General features: G+C 37.3%; 1 protein-coding gene across 1 annotated transcript in view; it reads left to right on the top strand.

The window, feature by feature from the left end:
* Positions 1–16886, top strand: part of LOC120532632 (phosphoglucomutase-like protein 5) — a 215647-nt gene that overhangs the window by 15427 nt on the left and 183334 nt on the right. The window contains exon 2 of the mRNA XM_039758802.1: positions 14358–14520. Within this exon, the coding sequence (XP_039614736.1) occupies positions 14358–14520 (163 nt within the window). The remainder of the gene's footprint in view (positions 1–14357; positions 14521–16886) is intronic.

The following is a 16886-nucleotide window of genomic DNA, read 5'->3' on the forward strand; positions in this document are numbered from 1 at the left end:
TCAAGTTACATTCCGTGTTTGTCAATCGTTGAATCAATAAACAGCTCGTCTTCTTCTTTATCTGAGACCTGACACACTGCATGCACGTTTTTTTTTTACACTGTCTTCCTTTAGCGGGACATTGACTTTTTCCACCGTGTGCTTTGTTTCCGCAGTAGCTGGATTTATGAATATGCTTGTATGTATCAGACGCTTCATATTTTTTGCTGCCTTTTCAATTGTGTAATTCGGTTTTGTTCAGCTCTTTGGAACTGTTGCTTTTATCTGTGCACTGTGTCAGTTCACGTGAGCCGCTCGGTGTACATGCATCGAAGGTTCCCAGCTGTGCTGGTGCCATCTCGTACTATGTCCATGGCTGTATTTAATGTTACCTTAGTCCTGGCACTTAAAACTTTCTCTCGCAGTTTTGCTGAGTTTGTGCCAAACACCACCCTAACCTCATCTTCCTCTGCATATTTAGTGGGAGTTTGCTATTCGATTGCCGCTGACGGACGGCCTTATATGGGCAGGCACTAAATTACAAACGCCAGCGGCAGCCTGTCTATGAACTTAATTTAAAGTGTAGGTTTACATCGTGCTTTGTTTCCGAAGTAGCAGAACTCATGAATATGGTTGTATATGTCACTCGCGTGCTTCTTATTTTTTCGCTGCCTTCTCAATTATATAATGCATGTTTTCTTCAGCGGTTTTTGGAGGTCTTCCTGGTTTTCTATGTACTGCGTGATTACGTGGGAGGCGTGATGATGTCACACGAAACTCCGCCCCCACGGCGTTCAAGCTCATCTCCATTACAGTAAATGGAGAAAAACAGCTTCCAGTTATGACCATTACGCGTAGAATTTCTAAATGAAACCTGCCCAACTTTTGTAAGGAAGCTGTAAGGAATGAACCTGCCAAAATGTCAGCCTTCCACCCACACGGGAAGTTGGAGAATTAGTGATGAGTGAGTGAGTGAGTGAGGGCTTTGCCTTTTATTAGTATAGATTTGATCATTTTCCTTAACAAATAAATGACCAAGTATAATATTTTTGTCTCATTTGTTTAACTGGTTTATCTTTATCTACTTTTAGGACTTGAGTGAAAATCTGATGATGGTTATGTCATATTTATGCAGAAATATAGAAAATTCTAAAGGGTTCACAAACTTTCAAGCACAACTGTATATGTACAGTATATGTGTATATATTTACAGTATATATGTATATACGAGGTGCGATCCAAAAGTTCCCGGAATGAATTTATTTAAAAGTATACACACCAAATAACAATTAATGGTGAGCAGTTCCTTCAAAATAGTCACCCTCTGAGTTGATACACCAATCCCAGCGAGATTTCAACCTTTCGAAGCACCTCTGGAAGTCGTTTTTTGTCAGTGTGTTCAAGACGTCGGTTGTTACCGCTTGGATGTCCTCCACCGTCTCAAATCTTCGTCCCTTGAGTCTCATCTTCATCTTAGGAAATAAAAAAAAAATCAGACGGCGCTGAATCAGGGGAGTACGGAGGGTGGGGAATGGCAGTAAACTTTGTAGAAGCCAATAATTCGCGCACAATCAGAGATGTGTGAGCTGGTGCATTGTCGTGATGCAGAAGAAATGACTTGTCAGCCCACATCTGAGGACGTGTTCAGCGAATTCGATTTCGCAAAAGCCTGTAGAATGCTCCATTCACCATCTGTCCTTGTGGCACAAATTCCTTGTGGATGACACCCTTCACATCAAAGAAGCAAATGAGCATTGACTTGGTGTTGCTGTGAACTTGTTGAGCCTTTTTGGGTCTTTCAAATCACTCATTTTCACAAACAATCCTTCACAGACACAACCGAAGCTTAAACGAGAACTGCGGCTTGAAAAACAACTGCGCTGACGTTATAACGCGTGATAACAGCTCTCAAGGACAACTTGAACTGCTATCTAGTGGCTATTGATATAACCAAACCCTTCTGGCTGCAGAATAAATGCATTCTGGGAACTTTTGGATTGCACCTCGCATGTGTATATGTATGTATATGTTTATATATGTATATATTTGTATATGTATGTATATATTTATATATGTGTGTATATTTATATATGTATATTTATACTAAGAAAAGGCAAAGCCCTGACTGACTGACTGACTGACTGACTCACTCACTCACTCACTCACTCACTCATCACTAATTCTCCAACTTCCCGTGTAGGTAGAAGGCTGAAATTTGGCAGGCTCATTCCTTACAGCTTACTTACAAAAGTTAAGCAGGTTTCATTTCGAAATTCTACGTGTAACAGTCATAACTGAATCCTACTTACGTACATATATATGGTCATAGCCTGCAGCTCTGTCACCGAGTTGTGTCCCCCATCACCATGCCTCCCACGTAGTTGGCTGCCTGCCTATATTGCATCCCCTATACCCACACCTCGCATGTACTTAAGTGCCTGCCCATATAAGGCCGTCCATCAGCAGCAATCCAATAGACACGCTGCCGCTAAATATTTGCAGGTACATCAAAAAGTTAATACCGGGAATGCCTGTTAAACATTTTAGATTCACGAGTAGCGATTTGGGTGGTGAGATGTCTATCGAGGTGATCACTGTAATATTTATATGTCATTGAAATGTATTATTATCAGGCATGGTTTAGGCACCTATGTCATCAGGAAGGCACCAGAAAAAGGGACCTCAAGGTTACTATTATGGAAGTTAATTTAGAGCACGGATGCCGTGAATATAAGAGCTGTAATAAATAAAGTTCCCTTGCTTACTTTAAAAGAAAGTCTCGCCATCATTTAATTTTTCACAATTTGTGAAAACAAGACATGGTGTCCAGAATAGAGGGCAGTCATGGATTTTGTTGGAGTTCCTTCACCACGAATTGACTAGGATTCTCTTAACCTGCCGGGAGAATGGAAAAAGTTCCAACAGCACGTGGAGCTGATGTTTTCTGGCCCGCTAAAATCAAAGACGAGAGTGAGAAATGCAGCTACCTGCTCCTGTGAACTGGTTTAGTAACAACTACACTTTGAATTTGACTACAAATGTTGAATTACATTTAGGTTATAGTGAAAGCATTTTTGGACTAATGTGTATCTGACCTCTGCCTGTTGAAAGATATTCTTTTCAATTCACCCCAAAAAAATACACTTTTTGTCTTTACTCATATCATCAAAACGTCCATCTGGAACAACACTTAATACATGAAAGACGTAAATACAGGGAGAACACCACTGTGCCTATCAAGTAAAAAACAGGAAAGTGTTGACTCTATTGCTGCTCTGGGCTTACATCTGCAGTTGTTTATCTTGTCAATCTGTGGGGTGGCATCATCCATTTGCTCACTTTCCAAGTACAGCAAAGTATGTTTTTCTCTTCCTGATCATTTTCTGTGTGAAGGTTTCACATTTTCAGAGTGTCTTTATTTTGTAGTCCCACATTTTTCTGTGAGATCACAAGGATGTGCAGCTTAGGTTAGGTTAATTTGAAAACATTGTAAATGTGTGTATCATCAAGTGTTGGCTCTTACCATTCTTATTGGGTAAACTTCATCTCTCTGTGACCCCTTAATTGACCAGGCAAGCTCAGAAAATGAATTGAATGATGGTGAGAGAAGTAAAATTTGAAACTGTTCCAGACCATTTTACATCACTGGAACAAAATACAGTATAAAGATCATTTTCATATTTCACCTTTTCTTGCAATAATAATAATGTGAGAAACAGGATATTGTGCGCTCCAGTAAATTGTCATTTTTCTGCCAAGTTTTGTCCCTTTCCAGTTGGCTAACAGCATCTTTCATGTCCGATAAATCTAATCTTCAGCCAACTTACTTAACCGTCTCAGCAGTTATTTTATTTGTGGCTGGTTTGCTAGCTCATATGCTGAACTGCTGTAAAAGTCTTGATACCTTTTAATGAAACTAGGTCTGGCTAAAAGATGAAATGAAAAAAGAAGTGTACAGGAAATTATGCTTACTTTCAATTTCAGATGAAAAGAAAAGAAATACCTTCAAAAAAGCTTTACAGGGCTGAGCTTCCTAGGTTGTCTTGCTTTGTATAAAATCTTATCTTCCTTGTAGTATTGACAGGGAGAGGACAGAACAGGTCAAGTAAAATCTAAGGATGCTTAGACTATTTACTCAGTGTGCAAAATGTTGAAGGGCTATACAGTACACTGATAACTGTAAGCATCAGGCTGAATCCTCCAAAGTGCTATATGGACATCAGCAGAGTGGCACTGAGTTTTATCATGGGAAGGCTTCTGGGGACGTCTCGCCTCTACCTGTACAGAATCTTTTTGATGTGGACTCAAAGTGTAATATCTAACATCTGTCTCTACTTTAGTTTGTCTATTCTTACACTTACCAACCATTGGTGATATACATTTCTCAATTGTTGTACAGTTTCACCCAGGACTATAATCATCTACCTTTTGTCAGCAGCTCCTTCAGACTTCACCTAGGTGCGACTGTCATTGTGGTCTACTGTTGGTAGCATTGTCCCTCACCCATGAATGACCTTGCTAAACACGAAACTTAGGTCCCAGGCCACATTGATAGAATAGAGAAAATCTGTATTCAGTAAGTAGGCACTGTAAGCTTTAATCTTTAAGCATTTTTAAAATAGCTAGTGCTATAAATTGAAGCAACAGTCTGGAAATTCATACAGTGCATTCAGGATTGTGGTGTAGTTCTGTGAGCAGATGAAGATGAGCTATTATCATTATTATTATTATTATTATTATTATTATTATCTAATATTTTTGCTGGTATCCAATGGTGCTTATCTCATTGCTTGAAGTCTCAGCAATACCTTTAAATATTTTTCAGTATGGCTCTGATCAGCTAATTTGTCTGGTCTTATATAACTACGGTATACTTAGTGTGGTGCTGTCTCTAAGGCAACTTTGACTTTACCTGGAGCTCATAAAGCTAAAGTCCTGTTCTAAAAATTAGTCTGTTTTTGAAGTCCACGCTTCTAGGACACTGTGTGGCATGCCTGTGTAACTTGGAAACAGCTTTTGAAGCCATAAACAATGTATATGCTTTGTGGTAACTGTTTTTATCTCTTATCATCAAAAATGTTCACAGCCAAGTAACATCCTTACATAGCAACATTCCTAAAACAGTAGACTTTAATACTTTTCACTGAATGTAGTTAAGTAAATATGAAGGTAATTCTTATCTGAATTTAAACCAACAAAGTACAGTTTTCATATAAACTAACAGAGTGTTTTAACAAAGAAAAGGAATAATGTAAAAAAAAAGTGCCATTTAAATGTTACAAGAAAAGTTATACCCCTTTTTCAAAAGGTTTTGCTCCTTGCTCATACAAGCACACACAGGCAAACTTTCATCATTCATTGATAATATGACTCAGATTGAAGAATGCTTTCTGGTTTAAGAGTTGGACAGGAAAATTAAATCAATAATAAATATCACACAACAAATAAGCTGTCATGACGTGAAATAAACTGAAAAGGTCTTAGATTAAATTTTGATTGGATCTGTATTTTAGCAAGAGATTAAAGTTACTAAACTCTAGGTATGCTTGATGTTGTATACCTCATTAGGGTCATTACAAGACTTTGCGTTAGTTAAAGTTGTCAAATTTGAGGTGGAATAAAAGCCCATATCATTTTCTAAATAAACGTCTTGTTCTGGATTTATATTTATCTTAGGTGATCTTTACACAATGAGTTCATCTTGTCATGTCAACATTGTGACATAAAACCTCATATGACTATCCCACACGTCATGGTGGCCATCTTTTATATGTTGGTGTGCAATTATATACATAGCAGCAGCATGACTGACAAGAACATTATTAAATAACCAGCAATGACACATACAGTACAAAATGAAACAAAAAAGACAAACGAAATACATTTTTTTGACAGCAGAAAAATATTGAAATAGAACTTATTTTGGATTCAAGAGTCTCATTCTTATTGTTGGCCTAGTGTTTCTATAATGTTTTCAGTATATATTTGTGTCAGCAAGGTTGTGATATCAAACATCCTACGTATAAGAGCAGTTGCATTAGCGTCTGACACAGTTTGGGCTGGGAAATTAGGTCCTGCCCTTTGATCTGTTCCAGAACTTGCTGGTATAAGTGAAGAGGACTTATTCTACTATTATTCAAAATCCTTTATTCACACTTACCTTTACTGATAAGAAAATTAAGGAATATTTAAATTATTCCCGTGATCTCAAAAGGGATTAAACAAATTAAAAAAATGGATGAATTTAGTGAATTGTCTCAACTATAAATTCTTTATTTACATGAAATTTAATTTTCCTCCCATTTTAATTGTGAAAATATTTAGTTTATTTTTGCGTCTTAGTCAAACTTGCAAGGAAATTTCTACCTTAAAGGAGTACTACACGTAAAAATGATTTTTTATGCTATTTTCTCTATGTACTTTGTAATGGTGGCCGGTGAGAAATGCTCAAAGCATGCAAAACATATGTTTTTTTTGCTAAAATATTGTTAAATAGTTACATTCTGGAATGATCAGTGCAAATCATAAACAGGAAAGTAAAGCCTTCTAGAAACTTCTTGAAGACCCACCTCCCTCTTTTATTTGCAGATTGAGGGTCCAATTGTCACATACTGTACATAAGGTACCCTCAGTGTTCAAGCGTGTTTTGTCCAAGAAAGCATCATTACTCTGCAGTTTGTGGAAGGTTTTTAGTTTAGCCAGATATTTGGGATGTACAATGTATGGGCTTTGCACATTTTAGTCCCAGTAAGGGATTCATGGAGCATTCCTACAATGAATTTGAGTCCACATTCCCATCCTGATGTATGGTCACAAATGTCTTTGGAGTGATGGAAAGAATGACTCTGTAATTATAAGTGACCACAATGAGACTCCTGCACAGTGCTGCTGCTGTTCATTATCTGCGATAGGGTGAGGACCTCTGAAATACACAATGACCTCTGTAGAACCATTGCATTTCCAGATTAAAAAGAATTGGTTGAGATACTTTGGTAATGTTACTAGGATGTATGACCCACTGGGAGAAAATCAAGGACATGGTGGAGGGGTTCATATCTCTTGATTGGTCCAGAAGCATCAGATAATTCCTTTTCAGGAGCTAGAAGCTGGCCTGGTCTATTCGGTTTAACAAACTGCTACCATGCCTCTCTCTGGTTAGGAAAAAAACACAAAAACATCAAAAAGTGAATGAGGAAGAGAAGGATTACAAGTAGTTACAAGTGTTTTGTCGCTATTTACGGGCATTATGAATTCTATTAAATAAACACTATAGAGTGGTAGGGGAAGAGTGTTGCATTTTAAAGAAACATCCCATGGGGTGACACTTGGGGCAAATAGCAATGTGGAAGAATGCAAATACTATTAATAGTCTATATATTTCACAGTGCCTACATCAATAACAACATTCATTAAGTAAATGTCCACAAAAAAGGATGAATATCATCTACACACTGTGACTCAAATTCTTCTCGTTAGATGCCCAGTCTCTAATGTGGTAGTTGATCGAAGGCTTTCTGAAAATCAAGATAAATAATATTGTATGCACCTCTTTGATCATAAACTTTTGTTGCTTCCTCACAGAGTTCCAGCAAATTAGTGAAATGATTACCCTTGTCTGAACGTGGTGTCTGTTCATTAATACACCTATTCTTGTCATGTGATGCTGGATCTTTTCTTTAATTGAGTCCATTAATTTACAAGTAATATATGTTAAGCACCCTGGTCTATAGTTACTTGGATCAAGCTGATCACCCTTTTTATACTTATATAATGGGATAATATTTACTAGCTTTGACTCCTGAGGAATTTCTCCAGTTTGTTTTGATTTTCAAAATATATGTGTGCATCAAGGGTTTATACATGCAATCATTAACTTCCTTAAACAATCTAGAATAGACATTATTTGGTCCTGTCAATTTGTTTTGAGTTTAGCTTTTTTAACCCAAGGGGCATTTTCCTTGTACAATTTCCAAAAATCACTTAGTACCTCCTTCCCAGTCCCTGTTACTAACAGGAGGTTATCGACTTCTCCTAATGTACACTTCAGGAAAACTGTAAATTTAGATCATTGTCTCTTACACTGTATATTTTAATTTGTCTGTAGTGTTCCGGATATACTTCAAATTCTCCTTGACCATTCTTTTATTGCTACAATTCTTAAAGAATCTCTTTGGTTCATCTTTCACTTTTTCTGAAATATTTCCAACTGCATTTTGTCTTTTTTTAATATCCTTTTTAACCATTGCTGTCATGCTTCAAACACTGTAGGGTCAATACTTTAGTTATTTGTATCTTTTTTACTTCCTCATTTATTTGCAGCAGTTTTCTTTAACTTCTTACTGCTTCTAAATGTTAGGATGAACTTGCCCTACATTATCTGTAATACATTTTTAGATATACTTCTTTTGTCCTCAACTGTTTCCACACTTGAAAGTTTTTTCCTAGTTTATTTCTTTTAGGCTTTGCTTGAATTTTTTCCTAACTAAAGCTAAATTTAACTTGCTTTAACTTTGCATATGCTAGAACACTGTAAAATGTATCATACTATGGTCAATAGATCCTAATGGTTCAATCACATCTAGCTCTGAATTCTAGCCTTATTATTGCACAGTACTAAACCTAGACAGTCTTCCCTGCTCCTTGGTTTTTGACATACTGTGTTAAAAACCAGTTACTGATTACCTTCTAAAATTCTTCTGTTGTGCTCAACTATTTATAGAGTTAGCCCAGTTAATATCTGGGTAATTTGAATTCCATCATGACCATAGCATTACCTTCAAACTTGCTTTTTAAAGATTATTAAAAAGACTAGCAAAATACCCGCGCTTCGCAGCAGCGAAGTACTGCCTTAAAATTTTTATTAAGAAGAAAATTAAACCTTTTTAAACTGAGGGAAAATATGCCAATAATTATTTAAGGATCTCTTTGTATACCACATTGTGAGTTCAGCCCTCCGGTTGTAATATGACCAAGCTGTGCGCTGAGCTTACTCTTGAGCATGCAACATACAGTTGGCCATGTGAGCAGTAATCTTGTTTCAAATCTCACAGCTTGGATTGCTGCTGTCATAATCGGCTTGAGTTTCATGGTTTGCTTCAATTACGACAGTATTTGCAGGACTTGTGTTAAAGTGACATTCGGCAACTGTCAAGTGTTGTAAGCATACAACCAGTTTCATCGATAACTTCACATCCAGCTTTTGAGAGTTTAAACATCCATAAACATCAAAGTGTCCACTTCTGAAATCGTCACCTGTGAATCTAAGATGTTTAAGAGGCATTGGCGGTTGTTGAAAGGTGTAAAATATTTGGCCATTTCGGTACACTTGAAAGCGACAACCGAACAATTCAGCGGAAGCCATGAACTCGCATGCAGAACCATAGGTGAAGGACTTAAGCATTTCACTCTTATAGTGCTGCTGTGTAGTATAATTATCTCTTGTACCATCATCAGTCCACACCTTGAACCTGTCCCAGTCATTCAATACATAAGACACAATGTTCCTCCGGATATCAAGAGTGAGCCTGATATGGCCGTGCAATATGTAACACAGAGAATGGAAAATGTAGGTGCCATCTCCGGCCATGGAAACCACTCGGTAAGTGACAGTTCTTTGATCGATGGTGATCACCTCTATAGACATGTTAATGGGGGTACGGTTGAAACGATAAAGGAAATGGGTACCTGAACAATGTAAAGTAAGTCTAAAATACCTACACAATAACTATCATTGTAATAAAGGAACAATAAAACAGCGGAGAAGCCGTGGATTAAATAAAAAGGCTGTAGTTATCAGCAGAGAGACGAATCCCGTGGCTAAGCAAGGAAGGGAATATAGAGACCGGAGCGACGGGCAGCCTTATATAGGCAGGCAGCCAACAACGTGGGAGGCGTTGGGATGGGGACCCAACGCCGCCACACACGGCGACCGAGCTGCAGGCTATGGACGTATATATGTACGTAAGTAGTATTCAGTTAGCGTTGGGAACCGGCGTACCAAATTTCTTGAAGATAGGCCCATAAGTAACAAAGACCGTTGGAAAGTTCAATATGGTGGCCGACAGTGGCGTCATACCACCGAAATAAGTACGTACATTGGTTTCGGTTAGCGCAGGGAAGCCGCCTACCAAATTTTGTGAAGTTGGGGCCATAAATAAAAAAGTTCAATGTGGCGGACGTTGTTGACTGTTATGACCATTACGCGTAGAATTTCGAAATGAAACCTGCTTAACTTTTGTAAGTAAGCTAGAAGGAATGAGCCTGCCAAATTTCAGCCTTCTACCTACACGGGAAGTTGGAGAATTAGTGACATTGGAAAGTTCAATATGACGGCCGACAGTGGCATCATACCACTGAAATAAGTACGTACATCGGTTTTGGTTAGAATAGGGAAGCCACCTACCAAATTTTGTGAAGATGGGGCCATAAATAAGAAAGTTCAACATGGCGGACGTTGTTGACCGTTATGACCGTCACGCATATAATTTCAAAATGAAACCTGCTTAACTTTTGTAAGTAAGCTGTAAGGAATGAGCCTGCCAAATTTCAGCCTTCTACCTACACGGGAAGTTGGAGAATTAGTGACGTTGGAAAGTTCAATATGGCGGCCGACAGTGACATCATACCACCGAAATAAGTACGTACATCGGTTTCGGTTAGCGCAGGGAAGCCACTTACCTAATTTCGTGAAGATGGGGTCAGCCTTCTGCCTACACGGGAAGTTGGAGAATTAGTGACGTTGGAAAGTTCAATATGGCGGCCGACAGTGGCGTCATACCATCGAAACAAGTATGTACATCGGTTTCGGTTAGCACAGGTAAGCCGCCTACCAAATTTCATGAAGTTGGGGCCATAAATAAGAAAGTTCAACTTGGCGGATGTTCTCGACCGTTATCGACTGTTTTGACTGTTACGTGTAGAATTTTGAAATGAAACCTGCTTAACTTTTGTAAGTAAGCTGTAAGGAGCAGTCTTCTACCTACACTGGAAGTTGGAGAATTAGTGATGAGTGAGTGAGTGAGTGAGTGAGTGAGTGAGTCAGTCAGTCAGTCAGTCAGTCAGTCAGTGAGGGCTTTGCCTTTTATTAGTATAGATGCATATTGGTGCTGTTGTCTGCCCTGAGGAGTCTATTAAACACCCCCAATTACAGGCTCAAGTGCTTTCTAGTCAAATCTAGATGTCCTCACTAAGATGTGGTTTATCCTCCAAGTAAAGAAGACTTGTATTCAAATTCTCTTTGACATAAATAGAACCTTCCTCCGCAGACTTTTTGCTTTCCCTATCTTTCCTAAAACGTGTGTATTCATTTATATTATAATCATTCTGATTGTTGTTATTTCACCAGGCTTCTGCTATGGATATAATATTATAATTACTGTATGTTCAGTTACATATCACTCATATAACAGTTTTATTTTTGTTTTGAAATCTGAAAAAGGACCTACCACCTTGTTTTACGCACAACGCAAAATTTTCATGTACAGTAGGTCTTTTCCAGAGTAGATAGTGACTAAAACTATAATAAATTTGATTTAATATTTGGAAAATTCCTTGACCCATGGAAAGAGTAATACCATTCTCTGGACTGCAGTCTGAACCTAATCCATACCACCAGGACCACCATGTATGTGTAAAGTTGTTATTTAACTTGTGTTTCAAATTCATGGGGCCACAGTGACCTGAATTAACTTTTATTCTTCTTAAAATAATTAAGCTTTTAACCTTTATTCTTGTGTGCTATTTTGGCAACATCTGTTGCCGACGGTAATGTGACTCTCCCTCCCCTGTATGTTTAAGAGAAAGTTCTGTTATGACTTCAAAATAATCTCTACTTACTTTACTTTTAATCATTCATAAATTATTTTATTGAATGTTTTCTCCTGCTTATTATTTGGGAGTAAAAGAGCCCAGGCTTGAGAAGAGCGAGAGACGAAAATGAAGGGAGTTCTCTGGTATTACTTTGAGGTGGAAAAGTGACACTCCATCAAAGCAGACCCATTGAAAATGCAGCATATGGTGTTTAGATTTGTCAACTGTTTATATGTATATACATACAGTATATATTAAAAAGATGCATATTGGTGCTGTATATATACAGATGTCTTTCATTACAGCACTTTTTTAAGTAAGATGTACTGTATCTAACTTCATTATGTAGAACACTCTGCAGGCATAAACTACAGTAATTTTAGCTGTGATCAGCCCTTTGTCGTCAGGCGCAGTCTGTGTTTTATGTCTCCGCTTAGCATCTGGTGGTGTTTCTTAAGTAGCCGGATGGGAGTGATGAACTGTGTTCAGTGTGGAATGCTCCATGACGAATACTAGAATGGAATCTAGCACCCAAATAGGGTGCCTTGCTGACTCAATATGTCAAGCCTTGGCTCCAACCCCTCCTTCCTGAGACAAATGCACAAATTCTTATTTGGTTAATCTTGCCCTGTAGCTTACCTTATGGCTACTGCGAAAGAAGTTTATGTAATATATAAAAGTCCAAATTGATAATAAGAAAGGTCTTTGACAACTCTAAGCCTTGAATGTCTCCTGAGATGTGCTTTAGATTGTTGATAATAAAGATGGCATGTGCTCATGTTGATGCTTACAGAGGCAGGATCAGTGAACAATGGCACAGGGGGGAGGAATGGAGCCACTGCAGTCCTTTGGCTCAGATGAGGAAAGATGAAGTCAGACACTTGCTAATATTAGAAAGACATGGAGCACACCAAATTTTATGAGTCATGGAGCTGAAACAAGCAATGCTTTGCAATGTAGCTAAGAATCTTGCACATTCCTTATAAATGAGCATCACTTGACTGTAAAGGGGAAAAAAATGCAAACTAAGCAGGCTTGTTGTGATGATGGTGATGATATTGCTGAGGGCAGAGAGAGACAGAAGTGTCATAATAAATTTTACCGAATCTTCCTGGAGAGCCTTGTTTTTAATTAATTTGTTTATTTACCACATTCAGTGTTTTATCTTGTTTGGGAATTTTGTGTCAGCTCCAAAGAAATCCATATAGTCTAATTTTATGGAAGTCTTTCCAATCTTCTTAAAGTTGGCATGAGGAAGAGCATGGTGCAGAAATGTTTAGGCATAGAAACTGGCAGCTGAAAGAGTGTAGGACTGACATTTTATTACAACAAAATGAGAACAATTAAAAAAAAAATTGGTATTAAGTAATTTGTGGTCTTCACACAATGAGGCAAAGCACAGACTAGGCAATAACACTCTCTAGAACTGCTTTGCTTATAATATAAATCAGGCACTACTGTGTAATTCCCAATAAGAGGCCTCAGATGGACGTGAGGTAGTATATGCATATCAATGCCAAAGTTCAGCATCTGCCCTTTAAGTATTTGAATAACAGCACGTAACTGTGAAACTAAAGCCATGTGTTACCACTGTGGTTTTAATTGTCCTCCATTCAAACAGTGCTGAAGATCACGGTCAAATGAGCTAGGGACAAGTTCAAAGTGCTTAATTTTAGTTTAACTTTTTCATACGGTAAAAGATATTGCATTATTTGGAGATCAATTAGCTGAAAAGAAAGAAAGTGCTTTGAGAAAGAAGGTGCAGTTAATCTGTTTTGGGTTCATGCCTAGAATCAATTGACCTTTTCAAAGAGTAATATGATTTTGACACACTATCTGACTGAAACTCCTCAAAAAAGAATTGAGGCTGAAACATTAGTAGACAATAGGATAAGCCTGGGAAGAATACCTTTCCATCCACCTGATTCCTGATTCTACTTTCCAGTGGCATCAACAATAGAGAATAATGCACTGTGAAAATGGAGAAATTATATGAAATCAAACTCTATCATAGTAGATTATGGCAGTATCCATTCTAAAGATATAGACAGTAAAATTAAGTCTTGACTGCAGCAGCATTGCGAGACTCAAAATTCATGTGTCTTTCAAATCTATCACTAAGGCTTTTTACCAACCATGACCCAAAATTCAATGACTTGAGTCAGACTTGAAGAGAAACATCTGTCTTGTTCAGAGAGTTTGTATTCCATGCACCAAGGCAGGTAGTGAGGTCCTTATACATAGAGTATCTGGCAGATGTGCACCAAGAGCGATATTCGAGTAAAGTTGAAAGTCATCAGTATATGATGATACCATGAGCCAGTGTTGACCTACAAAGTATTCTTATGGAACTATGCCAAAACTTTGGTGCAGCAGCCCAGACATCCAGTCTTCACTTTTAGGGAAGCAGGCTGTCTCTTTTAATCAACCTCTGTGCCTAATAAAGTGACCATATATAAAAGAATATTTATATACATTCAGCTGAAATATATAATTAACTAGATGAATATGTTTAACTGCAAAAAATGCAAATTATGATTATTTGTTAATTTTGTTTCCTTTTACCTTAGATTGGTCGTCTGGTTATTGGCCACAATGGACTTCTATCAACCCCAGCTGTTTCATGTATTATTAGGAAAATAAAAGCCATTGGAGGAATAATTCTTACAGCCAGCCATAATCCAGGTGGACCAGGAGGTGATTTTGGGATAAAATTCAATGTAGCAAATGGTGGTAAGTGATAATGTGATAGCATATAAATTGGGTTTGAAGCTTAAAATGATAAAGTTATTTATTCATTTTATAGATTTTTATTTTTTTTGTGTATTTATATTTAATATTTTTTTATTATGTACAATGGATTTGACTTTGCCGTAGCTGAAATCAAACAAAACAGATAGAAGAACACTGTTGTCTTTCTGTTCCTGCATATAAATTCAGCAGACCTTTGTGGTATTGCAGAAAGTGGACCATTTTTAAACTGCCCAAATTTAAATTCATGAGTGTTACACACAATAAATGAGAAATGGAGAATGAAAAAATTGTTACCAAGGCTGCACTTATTACGTCTCATTGTAGTTGTGTTAATTGAACATATTTCTCATTCTTCTCTGGATTAGGCTTTTTTTTAAGCATTTTCTATTTAAATAAACTACATAATATTTTAATGTCTTAGCGGTTCACACCTGACCACTGAAAGAATGACATTAAATCAATTTAGAAGATAAGTTTTATTAAAAATATCGTACTTTGGTATAAATGTCCAAACTTTGAAAGAGTGACTGTTTTACTCTTCTAGGTTATTATATGGAAGAATGAAAGTGTGTGCTTCTGTTTTATGCAAGCATTTACAGTAGCTGTACATCAAAGGTTGCATATTCAGCCCATGATTCCTATGATTTTGACTTGTTCTGTCACCCTGAGCAAGTCACTTAATCTGCCAGTGCTACAGTTGTTAGAAATACAGACAATTGCATGATATTTCTCTGGTAGTTTAGTGTACCAATCAAAGGAAACCATTTACCCATACAATACCTCCCTCTTTCCTAAAACTTGCTTCATTAGGAATCCTGCAAAAGTAAAATGATTGTGTGAACGTTATTTGTCCTTGATAATGACAACGTCTTTGCCATCATTGATGTCCTAGGGATTGTAGGCTGCTCTTCAGATACTAAAAAATTTCTATAATCCACCACTTACAGAAATTATCATCACCTGGTTTGGAAACGGCACACAGCAGGACAGTAAGGTTCTGATCAGTGGTATGGTTAGGCTGAATGCATCATTGAGTGTACGCTCTCTAACTTCCAAGACATCTATACCAAACAATGTCATACCAGAGCAAAGAAAATTATCAGAAGATACCAACTATCCCAACAATGTCCTCTTCTCTGTGCTGCATTCAGGGAAATGTTACCGCCGTTTGAACCAGTCCAGAGAAACTGAGGAGAAACTTCTTTTGACAGTCCATCCGCATCCAAAACAAGGACAGTACCTAGAGCTACATGATGCCCTATTGTTAATTTTACTGTATTTATTAAATTACTTACATATTATACTGTATACTTTTATAATCTAATGTGATACTGTCAGCCTATATATTAATATTTATAGAGCTAAGTATTTAACATTTTTTTGTCTTTTTTAAATTCTTTAAAGTCTTGGAGTTTAGCATCTAAGCATTTCACTACATATTGTACTGTGGAAGTGAAGGTCTGTGATACAGTTTGCATAGCTGTAACTAGTAATCCACAAAGGGGGAAAATTAATCTCCTATCTTAAAATAGTTTTTTTATTCCTAAGCTTTCAACAGCCTACCAGGTGTCTTCATCATCAGAGGAAAATGATTAGACATACAGGAATCAAAGGCAATATATAGCAAATAAGGTGGATGCTATGGGAGGGGGATTAATGAGGTGGGATTCAGAGAGTGTTCGTCATAAAGGTCTTTTTTATTATTTTAAGAGTCTTTCTTTTTAAGCTTGCACATGTTGGGTTCATGTCCAAATGTCTGTTAATGGCATTTTCATTTAAGTGCTATGATTCAGTGACAGGTAAATTTGATTTGATTTGGTATGATTTAAAAACAGCTGTGGATGACATACTACACATATGCCCACTGGACCAGTTTAGAGTCAGAAATTAACCTAACTTGCATGTGTTTGATATTGTGCCTGCTTTTTAAATTGTTTCATAAAATGAATACTCCATAATGTCAAATAACAATATAAAACCATAATATATAGATTTCAAGTACTGTACAGTGTACAAAACAAACACAGTTTTTTCTCAGTCTTGTCCTTGATGTATATAAATGCCATTTGGGGTGCAGGAAGTGTATAGGAGAGCGGGAGAGCTGCTTTTCATATCTGTCAGTTACTTTCAGGTGCTCACTTACTGAGCTCCTCCAGTTCAAGTGTATAATGGAGCATGCCTTCCAGTGTGCTGTCAGTACCAAATCATGTACAGTATATGCCTAAAGCTTGTACACAGTATTTGTTAACCTTTACTGTAATTTTGTATGGTTGCCCTGAGTCATGTTCTTGTATTGGCACATCCAAAAATAACATGTTTAATTAAACTAGGAGTCTAATTACAGG

This window comes from Polypterus senegalus, chromosome 7, assembly GCF_016835505.1.
Source record: "Polypterus senegalus isolate Bchr_013 chromosome 7, ASM1683550v1, whole genome shotgun sequence".
Taxonomy (NCBI): domain Eukaryota; kingdom Metazoa; phylum Chordata; class Cladistia; order Polypteriformes; family Polypteridae; genus Polypterus; species Polypterus senegalus.